Source organism: Cetorhinus maximus, chromosome 17 (genome assembly GCF_964194155.1).
Source record: "Cetorhinus maximus chromosome 17, sCetMax3.hap1.1, whole genome shotgun sequence".
NCBI lineage: Eukaryota > Metazoa > Chordata > Chondrichthyes > Lamniformes > Cetorhinidae > Cetorhinus > Cetorhinus maximus.
The window spans coordinates 13392571-13409366 of NC_135895.1; the positions used below are offsets into that span (position 1 = coordinate 13392571).

General features: G+C 41.2%; 1 protein-coding gene across 1 annotated transcript in view; it reads left to right on the forward strand.

Moving 5' to 3' along the window:
• Positions 1-16796, forward strand: part of LOC144692822 (calcium-activated chloride channel regulator 1-like) — an 85277-nt gene that overhangs the window by 23073 nt on the left and 45408 nt on the right. Inside the window, 7 exon segments of the mRNA XM_078561897.1 lie at positions 2045-2269; positions 2399-2576; positions 4404-4510; positions 4605-4826; positions 4918-5188; positions 5323-5490; positions 6925-7161. Coding sequence (XP_078418023.1) covers positions 2045-2269; positions 2399-2576; positions 4404-4510; positions 4605-4826; positions 4918-5188; positions 5323-5490; positions 6925-7161 — 1408 coding nt within the window.

Sequence of the window (16796 nt, forward strand, 5' to 3'; positions counted from 1 at the left end):
CACCATAAAAAAGAAGCATATCATCTAAATGGTAAGAGATTGCAGAGCCCTGAGATGCAGAGGGATCTGGGTGTCCCGATGCATGACTCAGAAAAGGCTAATATGCAGGCACTGCAAGTAATTAAGAAAGCTATTAGAGTGTTATCATTTATTGTGAGGGGAATTGAATATAAAATTGGGAAGTTATGCATCAGTGAATCAGGTCATTGATGAGACCACATCTGGAGTACTGTGTACTGTATTGGGCTCCTTATTTAAGGAAGGATATAAATGCATTCGAAGCAGTTCAGAGAAGCTTTAACTAAACTAATACTAGGAGTGAGCGGGTTGTCTTATGACTAAAGATTGGATGGGCTAGGCTTATATCCGCTGGAGTTTAGAAGAATAAGAGGCGACTTGATTGAAACATATAAGATCCTGAGGGGACTTGACAGGGTGGATGTGGAGAGGATGTTTCCTCTTGTGGGAGAATCTAGAACTAGGGGTCACTGTTTAAAAGTAAGGGGTCACCCACCCAAGACAGAGATGAGAAGAATTTTTTTTCTCTCAGAGGGTAGTGAGTCTTTAAAACTCTCTTCCTCAAAAGGTGGTGGAAGCAGAGTCCTTGACTGTTTTCAAGGCAGAGGTAAATAGATTCTTGATAAGCAAGGGGGTGAAAGGTTAGCAGGGGTAGGTGGGAGGTTACAGTCAGGACCGATCTTATTGAATGGCAGAGCAGGCTCGAAGGGCTGAATGGCCTACTCTTGCTCCTAACTCATATTTTCGTATGTATGTTTGCATCATTTACATTTGCACGATTTGGGCTCAGGAATTGAAAGTACAATTTCAAAACTTGTCGGGGCATGCAGTTAATAGAGAGGAGAACTGTAAAAAAGAATACATTGATAAGCTTGCAGGATGGGCATTCTGTTGGCAAATGCAGTAAGCTTCTTGAAACCTACCACTATCCTCTTCACAGTTCATTATACTTCTGAGTTTTGTAACAATTGCAAATTTTGAAATTGTATACTCAAGTTTAATATAGATCAAGGAAAGCAGTAATCTTAATACCAATCCCAGGGAACACCACTATATACCTGCCTCCAGTCAAAAAAACCCATTTACCACTACTTTCTGTTTCCTGTCAACTTTGTATCCATGCTACTGGGGTGCCATGGGCTTCAGCTTTGCTGTTGGCAAGCATATTATGTGGCACTTTATCAAAAGTCTTTTGAAAGTCCATGTAAACTATAACAAACACATTACCCTCATCAGCCCTCTCTCTTAACTTACCAAAGCTTCAATCAGTTTAGTTGAACACAATTTGCCCTTAACAAATCCTATTGAACACAAATACAAAGGCAAAACACTGCAGATGCCAATTATCTCAAATACAGAAAATGCTGCCAATACTCAGCAGGCCAGGCAGCACCTATAGGGAGTCAAAGGTCATCGACCTGAATGTTAACTGTTTCTCTCCACAGGTGCTACCTGATTTGCTGATTTGACAGCGCTTTGTTTTTATTTTAAAATATTTGCTTGGCTTTCCTTAATTAATCCATACTTTCCAAGTGACAATTAATTTTGTTCTAGTTTATCATTTCTAAAAGCTTTCCCAACACCGAGATTAAACTGACTGGCCTGCAGTTGTTTATTCTGACCTCTCCTCCAGCAACCCTGCGAGTGCAGTTCTCCCTCAATACTGTACACTGTCGTGTCAGCCTAGATAATGTGCTCCAGTCTGCTTGGACTGCAATCCACAAAGCAAGTGATGGTGATTTAGTAAGATTACCTTGGGCAAAGTACTCAAAATCCTGGAACTCCATCCCTAACAGCACTGTGGCTGTGCCTACACCACATGGACTGCAGCGGTCCAAGAAAGCAGCTCACCACCACCACCAAGGGAAACTAGGGATGGGCGATAAATGCTGGCCCAGCCAGTGAAGCCCATATCCCGTGAATGAATTAAACAAAAATTGGTGAATACAGAGGATAAAAATATGAGGATGGCTGCTGGTTAAGGAGATTGAGTTTTGAATCTGACTTGAGTTCTTTTTGTAAATAGGAAAACCGAATTAAAAGGCTCAAACAGGCGGCTGGGATATTCTTGCTGCAGATCATTGAAGATCAATCAAAAGTTGGCATTGTTACTTTTAGCAGTGGTGCATCTACTGTATCACAACTGAGAATAATTGATGATGGCAATGTACGGAAGCAGCTTACAGATCTTCTACCTATGGTAGCTAGTGGTGGAACTGATATCTGTGCAGGGGTTCGGGCTGGTTTTCAGGTAAGTCCAGAAGTCCTGTAAGTCTTTTAATAATCTATTATTCTCCACACAATTATTACACTTCCCTCCCGCTCCCCCCCCCCCCCCCCCCCCCCCCCACCATATTGATATTAACCAACTGCTTTGTAGGTGCTTCGTGGTGATGACGGTGCTACAGACGGTGATGAAATCGTTTTACTGACTGATGGGGAGGACGGTGGAATAAGCAGTTGCTTCGCAGAGGTGAAACAAAGTGGTTCAGTTATCCACACTATAGCGTTAGGACCAAGTGCAGTACAAGAATTGGACCAGTTGTCAATTATGACAGGCAAGTGATAATCAATGTTGATCAATAATTAAATTTGATCTCAGTAGTAAATGAAATGCAGGAATTAGTTTAACTGGTGATTTGAAATATGCTTGAATACACCTCATGTTCATGTACTAAGATAGACGTGCATTTTTATGGGCTCCCTTGATGATTCAGTGAGCATTTGAGCATTGCAAATCAGCAATGTTCCAGGCTTGGAAAAAAGTAAGTAAAGGACTCCAAATTATACAGCACCTTTCACAAGCTCAGGCTGTCCCAAGGCGATTTCCAGCCAATTGGGTGCTTTTGTTTTTTGAAGAGCCGCCATTGTTGCAATGTAGAAACCGGATCTATGCCACATTAGATGACATCAGGAAATTCACTCTTCTGAGCCCCTTGGGTTAAGAATGGAGGGGCTGGAGGGAAATCAATCAGTTTTTGCACTCCTGGTCACTCTGCTTGTGACTGCTGCTGGAAAGTGTGCATCTGGGGACATTTGGTAAGGACAGCACTGGACTCATATTTGAGCCAAAATGGTGAATATTAGGCCAATTATAATTGGCCCATTATTCACCATTTTGGCTCAAATATGCAGAACGCCCATTTATGTAAATTACCGGAGGAAACCGTACACCGGCCAGAGTCAATGCAACTTCGGTTAAAAGGCTAAAGCGAATTACTGGGGCAAGGGAAGTGCATTTGAATAGTTAACCGTTCTGTAAACAGCACAAATAACTTTCCCTGATCATTGCAAACATTAAAGAAAGTTAATGATTAGAGTGTTTAGTTTTAATACATCGAAGAGGAGGGAGGGCATGCTTTGCAGCCATTAAGTTACTGTTGCTACATTGACAAGTCAGTCTATGTAGAGTAAGATTCCACAAATAGCAAAGAATGCAGATGACTAGTTAATTTGTTTTTTGGTGGTATTTATTGAAAGAGAAATATTGACACAATAGGAAACCTGCTCTTCTTCAAATTGTGCTATTGGCTCTGTCGTGCTTTTGAATTTAAGCCTATTAAGCCAAAGAGAGATTTTGTACTGACTTACATAAAGATGGCACTATTAAAGTAAATTTAGTTCATGAGGGAACACACTAAAGGTATGGACAATATATGTTGGCCATGTCAGTGATGCTCATATCCCATGAACAAATAAAGTACAGTAGTGCAGTAAGGAGAATCCTCCCATTGTTACACTCTAGACCCCTCTCTTTACCGAACTACAGCTTGAGAACACTGGAAATTTGAATATATTGTTATATTTGAATATGATTTCTCTTTTGAAAGTCACTATTTGAATGTGGAACTCGCTGTCATGTGAAGTGGTTGTGGTAACTCACATAAATGAAGGGAAATTAGGTAAGTACATGAGGCAGAAAGGAATAGAAGGATATGTTGATTGGGTGAGGTGAAGTAAACAAGGTGGGACAAGGCTTGTGCTGACCATAAACACCAGCAAAGGCCAGTTGGGCTGAATGGCTGAATTATTTAGGGTACAAGTAAATACAGAGTTAACTGTCTCTTCAGTGCCTAGTGCTGCTTGAGCACAAGGTGGGCTGTGGCTTGTTTGTAAGCACTCACTATGATTTTTTTTTTCAAGGTTTTGTTTTGACCCCTACCTAATTGCCAGGATCAAATTCAGAAGCTACCTTGCCTATTCACACCGCCTGGTATTCTCCTACTTAATGTCACCCCCAAAAATTTGTCAACAGATACCTTTACTTTCAGTCCTTTTTATCAGTTTTCTTATTAGATCTTGTGATTGAAATTGGTGCAAAGTTTTCTTTCCAATCTGTTGTGAGCGCTACACTGATTGTATAATTTTTAATCTTCATTCTCTAGGAGGTTTACAGTATTTAGCTACTGATAAATTGGATGAAAATGGATTAGTTGATGCATTCACTGGATTAGTGTCAGGAAATGGCAACATGAGCCAGCAGTCAATCCAGGTTTGATTATCCTTCGGAGAATGACTTGTCAATTTTTGCGTTCTGCTAACAACTTCTTTGGCGCTTTAAAAATAATTCTTCTGTTTTCTTACAGCTTGAAAGCTCTGGAAAGAAAATTAACAATAACGATTGGTTCAATGGCACAGTTTTCATCGATAAAACGATTGGGAAAAACACGTTCTTTGTAATCACATGGCAGACTGACATGCCAGTACCCATGGTCCATGACCCCAATGGAAAGACTTACCAAATCCAAACTTTTGAGACAGACAAAACCGTGCTTACAGCTCGGCTTAAAATTCCTGGCACGGCACAAGTATGGTTCTCATTGGACTATATGTTCAATTTTCTCTGTGTTTTATCTTTGGTCTTCTTATTTTGAATTAAAGTGACCTGTTTTCCATCAGTCAGGAGCCTGGACCTACGCGATACAAAATAAAGCTCCGGCTGCTCAGGTCATAACCATCACGGTAACATCCAGGGCAGCAGATGAGAACGTTCCGCCAGTCACAGTCAATGCGCACCTCAGTCAAGATACATCAAATTGGCCGAACCCACTGGTCATTTTTGCAGAAGTCAGTCATGGCTTTCTGCCTGTTGTTGGTGCAAAAGTGAAGGTCACGGTAGAGCGGCCTGATGGTCTCTCAGTAAATCTCGAGCTATTGGATGATGGTTCAGGTAGGTACATCCATTATCACGGAAGCCACTTAACAATTGGTCACTTTTCATTGTGACTGAAGTAAGACATTATCTTACTTTTCTGTACATTCAACCCAGTCCCTGACAATTTGTTTGTTTTTTTTAAACTTTAGGCAGTGATGCTGTTAGAAATGATGGTGTTTATTCTCGGTACTTTACTAACTTTAGTGTTAGTGGCAGATACGGCATTAAAGTGTCTGTCGAAGGAAAAAATGGAGTAGCAAGATTAACAACCAGGAAACAAAGCCGTGCTATGTACATCCCAGGATATGTACAAAATGGTAATGTATTGATGGGCAAATGTAGATACTTGTTATGGTAGTGTAATATTGCCTGCTTCAGCCCATTTGGTATTGAAACCTTCATCCATGACTTTTCCACCTCCATACTTGACAATTCCAATGCTGTCTTGGACAACCTCCTGTACCCTTCATCATCCTTGAACCTCAACTCAACCAAAACCTGTATCCTAGCCCACACTAAGTTGCACTCACCCATTAGCCCCATCCTCATTGGCTGATATTAGCTCACTGCCTCAAATTTAAAATTCCTTTAAATCTTTCCTAGCCTCATCCCTCCTTACCTCTGCAATCTCTGATCCTTTCAAGCAGCTTTCTTGAACTCTTAATTTTTCTGTCACTGGCCTCTTATACATCCCCCTCCCTTTGCCTGCCATGGGTGGCTGTGCCTTCAACTGCCTAGACCCCAAGTTCTCTCCTCTGTAAGATCCTTGTTAAAGCCCAACTTGTTGAGCAAATTTTTGGTCATCACCCATCCTCCTTCGTCTTGGCATTAATTTCTTGATTATGTCTCTGTGAAGCAGTTTTTTGTAGTTAAAATTGTTATATAATGCTTGTCTTATAGTACCAATGGTTATGGTAATGGCACTAGACTAATAACCCAAAAGTAATGGGATTACACCTCTCCAGTATACATACATATGAACATAGGAAATAAGAGCAGGAGTAGGCCACTCGGCCCCTTGAGCCTGCTCCACCATTCAATAAGAAAATGGATGATCTGATTATGTTTCGAGTTCTACATCTACATTCTACATACATGGTTAAGCAATCATATTTAATTTATGATTTGTGGGCTAGTGCAGGGAAAATGGCCATGAAAACTGTTGAACTATTATTTAAAACTAAAAAAACACTGGTTCATTAATGCCATCATGCAAATGCCCTCTGAAGTGATCTGACAATGAGGTTATAAAACAATGGCAGCTATGAGTGAACAGTAAGTGCAGTTTTGATCACATCCCTTGAGCACACAAAAGCAATTTTATTCTTTTTGTCAAGCACAATCATTTCCATGAGATCAGTTCAGTTGTAGAAGATTCTTTGACTCGTTTGATCTGACCTTTCAAGGCTAACAACCCTATCACCTTAGAGTCTTACCATTCACCTGAACAAGCAGACAAGTTTGTTGACCCAGATTTTGCCGTGTTAATGTCACTGAAATTGTCAGCATTCGCTGTCATTAGACAACTGAAACTGACCACAACCCTTCCCTAACGGCACTGTGGATGTACCTACAGCAGATGCACTGCAGCGGTTCAAGAAGGCGGCTCAACACCACCTTTTCACGAGCAATTGGGGATGGGTGACAAACGCTGGCTGAGACAGCAACGCCAGTTCGAGGATAAATTTTTAAAAAACCTTTCCAATGTTTTGATCATTTCTGAAATGTATTCTGCTTTGCTTTTCTTGTAGGCCTTATTCAGCCAAACCCAGCAAAGCCTCCAGTTGGTGGTGATGATTCTCAGACACAGCTGGGAAGCTTCAACAGAGTGAAATCAGGGGGATCATGTGTTGTAAATAATGTTCCTCCAGGACCTCCCCGAGACGTTTATCCCCCTAGTAAAATTATGGATCTTAAAGCAACAATAGCCGAAGATAAAATACAACTGAGGTGGACAGCACCAGGAGATGACTTTGATCAAGGAAATGGTAAATTATATTTCAACTTATACATTGAGTGATTTCATCACTGAGCTCTCAGCCCACTTTAGGACTGGATGCCCCCATAAAATATTTTATCATGAGTCAATGCCTTGTTCAGTCGATCTCATGTAAGCACTTGCTTAGTTTGGGAGATATTTTATTCACCTGCACATTTTCATCTGCTGTCATGTAACATTGAATTCATTTTGCATTCACAAAAAAGCTATTATTTTAAATAGGTTAATGATAGCAATTTAATTGGGAGTCTTGACTGTCTAACTGTCCTCATCATCCTTTCATCATCCTGGGGGGACCATTGACCAGAAACTGAACTGGACTAGCCATATGAATACTGTGGTTACAAGAGCGGGTCAGAGGCTAGAAATTCTGCAATGATTAACTCACTTCCTGACTCCCCAAAGCCTGTCCACCATCTACAAGGCATAAGTCAGGAGTGTAATGGAATATTCCCCACTTGCCTGGATGAGTGCAGCTCCCACAGCACTCAAGAAGCTTGACACCATCCAGGACAAAGCAGCCTGCATGATTGGCACCCCTTCCACAAACATTCACTCCCTCCAGCACCGACGAACAGTGGCAGCAGTGTGCACCATCTACAAGATGCACTGCAGGAACTCACCAAGGCTCCTTAGGCAGCACCTTCCAAACCCACGACCACTACCATCTAGAAGAACAGGGGCAGCAGATAGATGGGAACACCACCACCTGGAAGTTCCCCTCCAAGTCACTCACCACACTGACTTGGAAATATATCACTGCTTCTTCACTGTCACTGGGTCAAAATCCTGGCACTCCCTCCCTAACAGCACTGTTGGTGTACCTACACCACAGGGACTGCAGCGGTTCAAGAAGGCAGCTCACTATCACCGTCTCATGGGCAAGTAGGAATAGGCAATATATGCTGGCCTAGCTAGCGATGCCCACATCTTGTAAATGAATTAAAAGAAAAGGATGTAGTATTAGCTTTAAAGAAGCCCCAGTGTCTTCAATCTTTCCTTCTTGCTAATTTGGCCCCCCTACTTGTACCTTCCTATAAGGCTTCAAATCCTTACTAAAGGCATATTTTAACATGCAGTAGGCACTGCTGGGTCCTTACCCATGTGACTATCACACGTGTGAAAATCTTGGCACGGAGTGTTGGTGGAGGAGTGAGGAGGGGTGGCTAGGCATCATAACCAAGCCTGTTCCGATGTCCACACATGCAACCTTTCAGGAAATGTTGGATGGTGATCAGCATAAGGAAATCAGGCTTCATAGTCTAAAGGGTGATGTGACCAATTGTTATGTGCTTGATGCGGCAAGCCTATGAACAACCAACTCAGCACCGGTGAGAGAGCAAACTTGAAAACTTAAGGTCTGTATAGACCAACTATTCACTGGACAAACTTAGCCACTGGGGCATCAAATAATAGATCCACAACATAAAGTCAGACTTTCTCTTCCACTTCTCAAACAGGAATAAAATGCTTTCACCAACACTACTTCATGAAGACTGTACCCTTTAGCATCATTTTTGTGTCTTAAATATATTAAAAGAGTGAGTGAGCTAATCAGCCAGAGGAAGCACCTTGTATGAATATAACCCCCATGTGAAGGAATGGAATTAATGTCAGTTGACATGTTTTCTTGAACCCAATGTCTCAGCTTAAACTATGCATATAATGATCAGGAAGAAAAATAAATCTGAAGAGGGGTGATGGTTCACATTCAAGATAGTTTGGAAATAACTGATTGATATCCATGGTGAAGGCTGTGTAACATTGTTTTACCATCACCCCCCAATTCCTGCTCATTTTGGTCAGGGGGTTGATCTTCCTTACATAAATAAGGCGTAGGAGCTAAAATCTCTCCAGGCCTCATTTTGAGGGCTTGTTACTCAGCATGCGTCCCATTCCTGCACAATCTGTCAACCCCACTCTGTGTTCAAATCAAGACCATGACATTGAGTTAGATCTCAAGGGTGTCTGTTGGTTATTTCCCCGGGTTACTACCCCGGGGGTGGGGGTTGGTGGGGTGGCGGGTGGGTATTCAAATAATGAATAAATGTTACAATGGGAGAATCCTAATGAGATAATGTTTGTTGGGCTGAATGGTCTTTTCTCTTTTTCCTGCCTTTTCTTAGTTTCTCAGTTCAGTTCCTTGTTACAATTTGCCTTAGCAAATCTGACAGCCTATAAGTCTATAACTTCAAGAGCCTAAATGATACACTAATTTGCATTCACATTTTTCATTTCTCTTCTTTTAGCTTCCTACTACGAAATAAGGTGGAGCAAAAGCTTTTCACAACTGAAAGATGATTTTCCAAGTGCTCAAAGTGTAAACACCAACGGCCTGACTCCAAAGGCTGCTAGTTCAGAGGAAACGTTTACAGTACCTGAGAACATCGAACTGAAAAACGGGACAGTAATCTACTTTGCAATTCGTGCATTTGATAAAGTAAATCAGTCTTCTGGGTTATCGAATATAGCACAGGCTGCTTTAATATTGCCGTTTGTCACCCCATCGAATGCACCTACATCACCTAGACCATTTATCTCAACTAGACCACTTATCTCAACTAGACCGCCAACCTCAACTAGTTCACATCCCCCAACTTTCCCACCTACCCAACCTAATAGCACCATAATAGTTAACATTGCAGGAATTCTTCTGATAGTTGGTGTGGTTGTCATTGTTGTTTGCCTGATAATTTCCATAACTGTGTGTATTGTATCTAACAAAGGTCACAGGAAAGTATCACCCAGTTAGGAAACATGCCAACTAGAACCAGATATAATCAGCAATCCTTGATTTTAATCTAATTGTTCAGCAACGTCAAAAAATGTCAACCAAATTCAATTTATAACAGTGTAATTTAACTCATGTTCAAAATATGTGTGACGAAACATTGGATTCTCCGTAAGTATCCATCCCTGTGGACGTTGGGCTGAGACTGTGTCATACTAGATGTAAATAGTTTTAAACCCAACTTGTGTAAAATAAATAAATGAGTAAAGTACATTCTATCTAAAAGGCCTTGTGGAATGCTGTTAAGTTGTCCTGTGCAATCTGAATCATTTTGAGATTCTAGTATATTCTTAATTCTTTGCACTTACGTTTAATTTTCCTGCCTGTTTTTGGAAGCTAATGTTGTTGCTGTTTAGGCAAAGAAATCTTGCAACCAACATAAATATGGCCTTAATTGGAGCAAGCAGGGGCTCCGATCCTTGCAAGACATCTTGTAACCCCTAAATTAAAGCTGGGACCTGCTAATTTTGGGTGCCAACCTAATTCCCAGTCCTTCTAGAACACTTCCACCAGCAAGTTATGGATTTTCATCACCAGAGTTTGAATCTTGTTAATAGTTTTACTTATGGGGACAGTAACAAGGCCACTTAAAGAGTTTGATTAGATGTAATTCAGTTGAAGAAAAGATTTGCATTTATATGCCCCCACCCACCGTCCCCGAAATTTTCCAATGCACTTCAGATACAACAGATTACTTATAGGTGCAGTGACTGATAGGTAGCAAGGGAGATTTCATCCAAAAGCCAAGATTAAAAAAAAAAGAACTTGCATTTATATAGCTGCTTTCATCATTTCAGAATGTCCCAAAGGCTTTTACAGCCAGTTAAGTAATTTTCAAGCACTGTGTAATGTAGCAAGAGCAGCAGCCAATTTGCACACAGCAACAACCCATGGTCAATAATGAGATAAATGGTCAGATAAGGTGGATGCACTGATCACTACATACAGTGATGCACTCTCAGAAAACAGACATTTTCCACACAAGTACCTGTTGGTCCTAGTTACACCTGTCTTTGCATCCAAACTTTCATTGGCCATTTCCATGAGTTGTAGTAATGTCTTTAGTAATCTTGTGGAATTGTTTGTGTACTTTCAGTACTGTAACAAACTAAGTATGGAATAGTTTGGACTTTGTTTTAATACAGAGCATTTGATTTTCAATATTATTGCGGATTTATTTTCTTCCACATACCCCAGTAATGTCATTATTTTTTACAATGAACGTGGTGCTGCTATTCAGTTTACATTATTTTTAGGAGGGGCTTCACCCTTTAAACTCCTTTAAACCAAAAGCATATTAACAAATCAGATGTCTGCAATCCATACCTTGATAGCAGTCCTCTACCAGACGTCTAACCAGGTTTCAATTATTACCAGATGCACCAAGCAAGAATCTGAGTATCCCTGAAAGAAAAGATATGCTGTCAAAGATTTTCACCTTGTACTCATCAGGACAGAGGCAAGAAAACCAAATTTCAAAGGGAGCAACAATTTATATTGCAAAAGAAACGGGTGCTGATTGGCTGTCAAGACGATCCTGATTAGTTGAGGTATTGCCATGAAGAATGCATCAGGGAGCCATTATCCCCCAGGCTTTTGTTTAATTTCCCAAGCAAAAGGAACATGTCCAGGCTTTGTACCCTTTTTGAATTAAACAAAAGCACGGGGTTCAATAGTTCCCTGGTTCTTTCTCCATGCCAACATCAGATTGGGCTTTCCATCCAATCAGCAACCTTTTCCTTATGTAGTATATATTATCGCTCCCATTGACATTTGATATTCTTGAGTCTGTCCTGATGAGTGAAAGATGAAAAGCTTCCACAGGATGTCTCCTTTTTCAGCAATACTCAAGTTCTGTCCTGCCAAGCAACTACAAACAAGTACTTTTTTTCCAGAACTAAGGACAAATAAATAATGCTTTCCGTTCCAATATCCAAGTACATTTACAGCTGGAGAGCAGGCTATTCTGCCTATTGTGTCTTTCAGCTGTTTGCTGGAACAATCCCAATCTAAACACACTGCCCAACCCTAATACACTAGCCAGCAACTTCCTCTATTTCAATGTCCCCTTTGATTTCCTTTAAAGATGCAGTCGACTGTGCCTCAAAAACTCTCCATGGGAAAGCATTCCATTCTCTCCCACCTCTGTCAGCATCAGAATAATCTTAAATAACGTTTTACCAGGAGTAGGCAATCCGATTGCACAGTCATTTCTACCTGGAGGATGGGGTCATTTTCCTTTGCAATCTATGACTCTCTGCAGTCTTAAAAAAAAACAGTTTGGACACGTGCCAGCTATTCCAAATGGATGAATTCAAAGACCTAAGAAGACCTTCTCCAGGTTAAATTTTCGGTCATCCAAAATGTGCAAGATCCTGCAAAATAAAATTTTTCTCAAAAGCAAACCCACTTGACTTTTCTCTGAAAACAGAGACAAGCTGTCAGAATCAATAGTGCAGATATCTGGCACCATTTGTATTGCCCAGATTGCCTCACAGTCCAAGTACATGCAGGGCTAAATGGAATCACCACGGTGGATTTCATAGATATTTCTGCCAAGCTGAGTTTTGCAAAGTTTCCAGTTGCAGCCAACGTGGGCTGGCCTTTGCAGATGCACTCATTGTACAGCCAGGCAGCTGATAACTTCCCAGTCAAATTACAGGGTTGGGCAGAATACGACAGCAAATCCAATAAAGAAGGAACGTGTCACGATGACAGCAGCAATAACCTGCATTTATATAGCGTTTTTAACGTAGGAAAATGTCCCAAAGCTCTTCACAAGAGGCATAAGGGAGATAGTTGATGCTGGTGGAATGAAGTTATATCAGGTGACTAAAAGTTGGGCTAAAAATGTGGATTTAACAGAGACCTTTTTTTCCTTTATTCTTTCATGGGATGTGCACATTGCTGGCAAGGCCAACATTAGTTGTCCATCTCTAACTATCCTCAAACTGAGTGGCTTGCTAGGCCATTACAGAGGGAAGTTAAGAGTCAACCACACTGAAGAGTTTGAGATTCAAAGAATGAATGGTTTAAGATAGGAATTGCAGGTTCCAGGGCATAAGCAGCTCAAGACATGGCCAGCAATGGTGGAGGCAAGGGAGGAAATAGAGGACAGAGTCAGAGGAAAGGTAAGTTTAAGAGGGGGTGGTTGTAGCACTGGAGAAAATGGCAGAGTTAAGGAGAGGTGAATCCATGGTGGGTTTAAACACAAGGATGAGGACTTCAAATCTGAGGCACTGGAAGATTGCCAATGAAGGTCACGGTAAGGGGAGAGCAGGACTTGGTATGGAATGGAACCCAGGCAACTGAGGTTTCGATGAGGGTGAGTTTATGGGGAGTTTAAGAGAGGAGACCAGCCAAGAAAGCATTCAAATTTTCCAGACAGCGGGCGACAAAGACATGAATGAAAGTGTCAGCAGCAGATGGGCTGAGCAAGAGGTGCAAGTAGGTGAGGTCACTGAGGTGGAGGTAGGTGATCTTTATGATGGATGGGTTAGAACATAAGAACATGAGAACTAGGAGCAGGGGTAGGCAATTCAGCCCCTCAAGCCTGCCCCACCATTCATTACGATCATGATTGATCACATTTCGGCCTCAACTCCAATTTCCCTCCTCTCCCCATAACCTTTCAACCCATTACTAATTATAAACCTGTCTATCTCCTCCTTAAATTTATTCAGCGTCCCGGCATCCACTGCACTCTGAGGTAGTGAATTCCACAGATTCACAACCCTTTGAGAAAAGTAATTCCTCCTCATCTCTGATTTAAATCTACCACCCCTTAGCCTAAAACTATGGCCTCTCATTCTAGAATGCCACACAAGGAGAAACATCTGCTCCATGTCTACTTCGTTTATCACCTTTAGCATCTTCTATGCCTCAATTAGATCTCCTCTCATCCTTCTAAACTCTAGCGAGTATAGGCCTAAACTGCTCAACCTCTCCTCATAAGACAAGCCCCGCATCTCTGGAATCAATCTAGTGAACCTCCTCTGAACCGCCTCCAATGCAACTACATCCTTCCTCAAGTAAGGGGACCAAAACTGTACACAGTACTCCAGGTGCAGTCTCACCAATGCCTTGTACAGTTGCAACAACACTTCCCTATTTTTATACTCTATTCCTTCAGCAATAAATGCCAAAATTCCATTTGCCTTCCTTAATATCTGCTGTACCTGCATACTAGCTTTCAGAGATTCATGCACGAGGACACCCAGATCCCTCTGCACTGAAGCATTCTGAAGTTTCTCTCCAGTTAAATAATAAGTCACCTTTTTATTCTTCCGACCAAAATGGATAACCTCACACTTATCCACGTTAAACTCCATCTGCCAAATTTTGGCCCATTCACCTAACCTCTCCATATCCATTTGTAAATTTCTTATTTCTTCGTTGCAACTTACTTTCCCATCTATTTTGGTGTCATCTGCAAATTTAGCTATAGTACCTTCTATCCCTGAATTCATGTCATTAATACAGATGGTGAATAGTTGGGGCCCAAGGACCGAACCCTGTGGCACCCCACTGGTTACAGCTTGCCATCCAGAAAAGGACCCATTTACCCCGACTCTGCTTTCTGTTGGTTAGCCAATCCTCTATCCAAGCTAATATGTTACCCCTAACTCCATGTGATCTTATTTTGTGTATTAATCTTTTGTGCAGCAACTTATCTATCAAAGGCCTTCTGGAAGTCCAGATATACTACATCTACAGGATCCCCATTATCCACTTTGCTTGTCACATCTTCAAAGAACTCTAGCAAATTAGTCGAACACGATTTACTCTTCATAAAACTATGCTGACTCTGATGGATTGCATTTTGACTTTCCAAATGCCCCATTACTACTCTCTTAATAATTGATTCCAACAATTTCCCAACCACAGATGTTAAACTAACTGGTCTACAGTTTCCTACTTGCTGCCTCCCCCACTTTTTGAATAAGAGTGTTATATTAGCATTTTTCCAACCCACAGAACCTTTCCAGAATCCAGGGAATTTAAATATTATAGCCAATGCATCTACTATATCTGCTGCCACTTCCTTTCAGACCCTGGGATGCAGGCCATCAGGTCCTGGGGTCTTCTCACCCTTTAATCGCAGTGGTTTGCTCAGTATTTTTCTCTAGTGATGGTGATTGTTCTAGGTTCCTCCTTCTCTATACCCTCTGCACTACCTGTTACTATTGGGGTGGTACTAGTGTCCTCACCGTGAAAACTGAGGCAAAATATTGATTAAGCATCTCTGCCATTTCTGCATTCCCCACTATTAACTCCCCAGTCTCATCCTCCAAGGGACCAACATTCACTTTAGCTACTCTCTTTCCTTTTATATACTTGTAGAAGCTTTTGCTATCAGTTTTTACATTTTACGCTAGTTTTCTTTCATAATCTACCTTTGTTCTTTTTATTATTTTTTTAGTAACCCTTTGTTGATCTTTAAAAGTTCCCCAATCTTCCAGCCTGCCACTGACCTTTGCAATTTGGTATGCCTTAGTTTTTGCCTTTATGTTATCTTTAACTTCCTTGCTTAGCCATGGATGCTTTTTCCCCCTCTTACCATCTTTCTTCCTCTTTGGAATATATTTTACTTGGGAGGAATTGAATATCTCCTTAAATATCTGCCACTGTTCATCAACTGTCCTACTTTGTAGTCTTCCTGCCCTGTCCACTAGGGCCAAATATGCCCTCATGCCTATGTAGTTACCTTTGTTTAACTCCAGAACACTAGAGTGGGACTCAGGTTTCTCGCTCTCAAACTAAACTTGAAATTCTAGCATTCTATGATCACTCTTCCCTAGAGGATCCTTTACTATGAGATCATTAATTAATCCCATCTCATTACACAAAACCAAATCCAGAATAGCCTGCTCCTTGGTTGATTCCACAACATATTGCTCCAAGAAACAATCACTAATACACTCTGTGAACTTGTCCTCGAGGCTACCCTTGCTAATTTGATTAGTCCAGTCTATTTGCATATTAAAATCTCTCATGATTATTGCCGTTCCTTTCTTACATGCTCCCAGTATTTCCTGGTTTATACAGTGCCCTACTGCTGAACTATTATTTGGAGACCTATAGATTACTCCCACCAGGGACTTCTTTCCCTTGCTATTTCCTATTTCTATCCAGACTGACTCTACATCTTGCTCTTCAGTGCCTATACCATTCCTCACTATAACACTGATCTCTTCCTTTACTAACAAAGCTACACCACCTCCTTTTACTTCCTGCCTATCCTTCCGAAACATTGAGTACCCTTGGATATTCAACTCCCAAACCTGTTCTCCCTGTAACCACGTCTCAGTAATCGCCACCAAATCATCTATTTATCTCTATTTGTGCTGTTAACTCATTAGTTTTATTCCAAATGCTATGCGCATTCAGATACAAAGCCTTTAAGTTTGCCCTATTGTCAATTTTCCCTCCTCTTATGTGATTCTTTGGTGCAATATGGCGTTCACACACTCTGTCCCTTCCTTTCATTTTTTGGTAGCAATCAGCCTCGTCACTAACCTGCACTCTTGCCCTCTCCTTAAACTTTGATTTTTTTTATATTTCCATGCGACTGAACCCTTCCCCCCCACTATTTAGTTTAAAGCTCTATCTACAACCTTAGATATGTGATTTGCCAGGACACTGGTCCCAGCCAGATTCAAGTGGAGCCCGTCCGAATGGAATAGCTCCCTTTTTCCCCTGTACTGGTGCCAATATCCCATGAATTCGAACCCATTTCTCCCACGCCAATCTTTGAGCCAAACATTTACCTCTTTAATCTCATTGACCCTGTGCAAATTAGCTCGTGGCTCAGGTAGTAATCCGGAGATTAC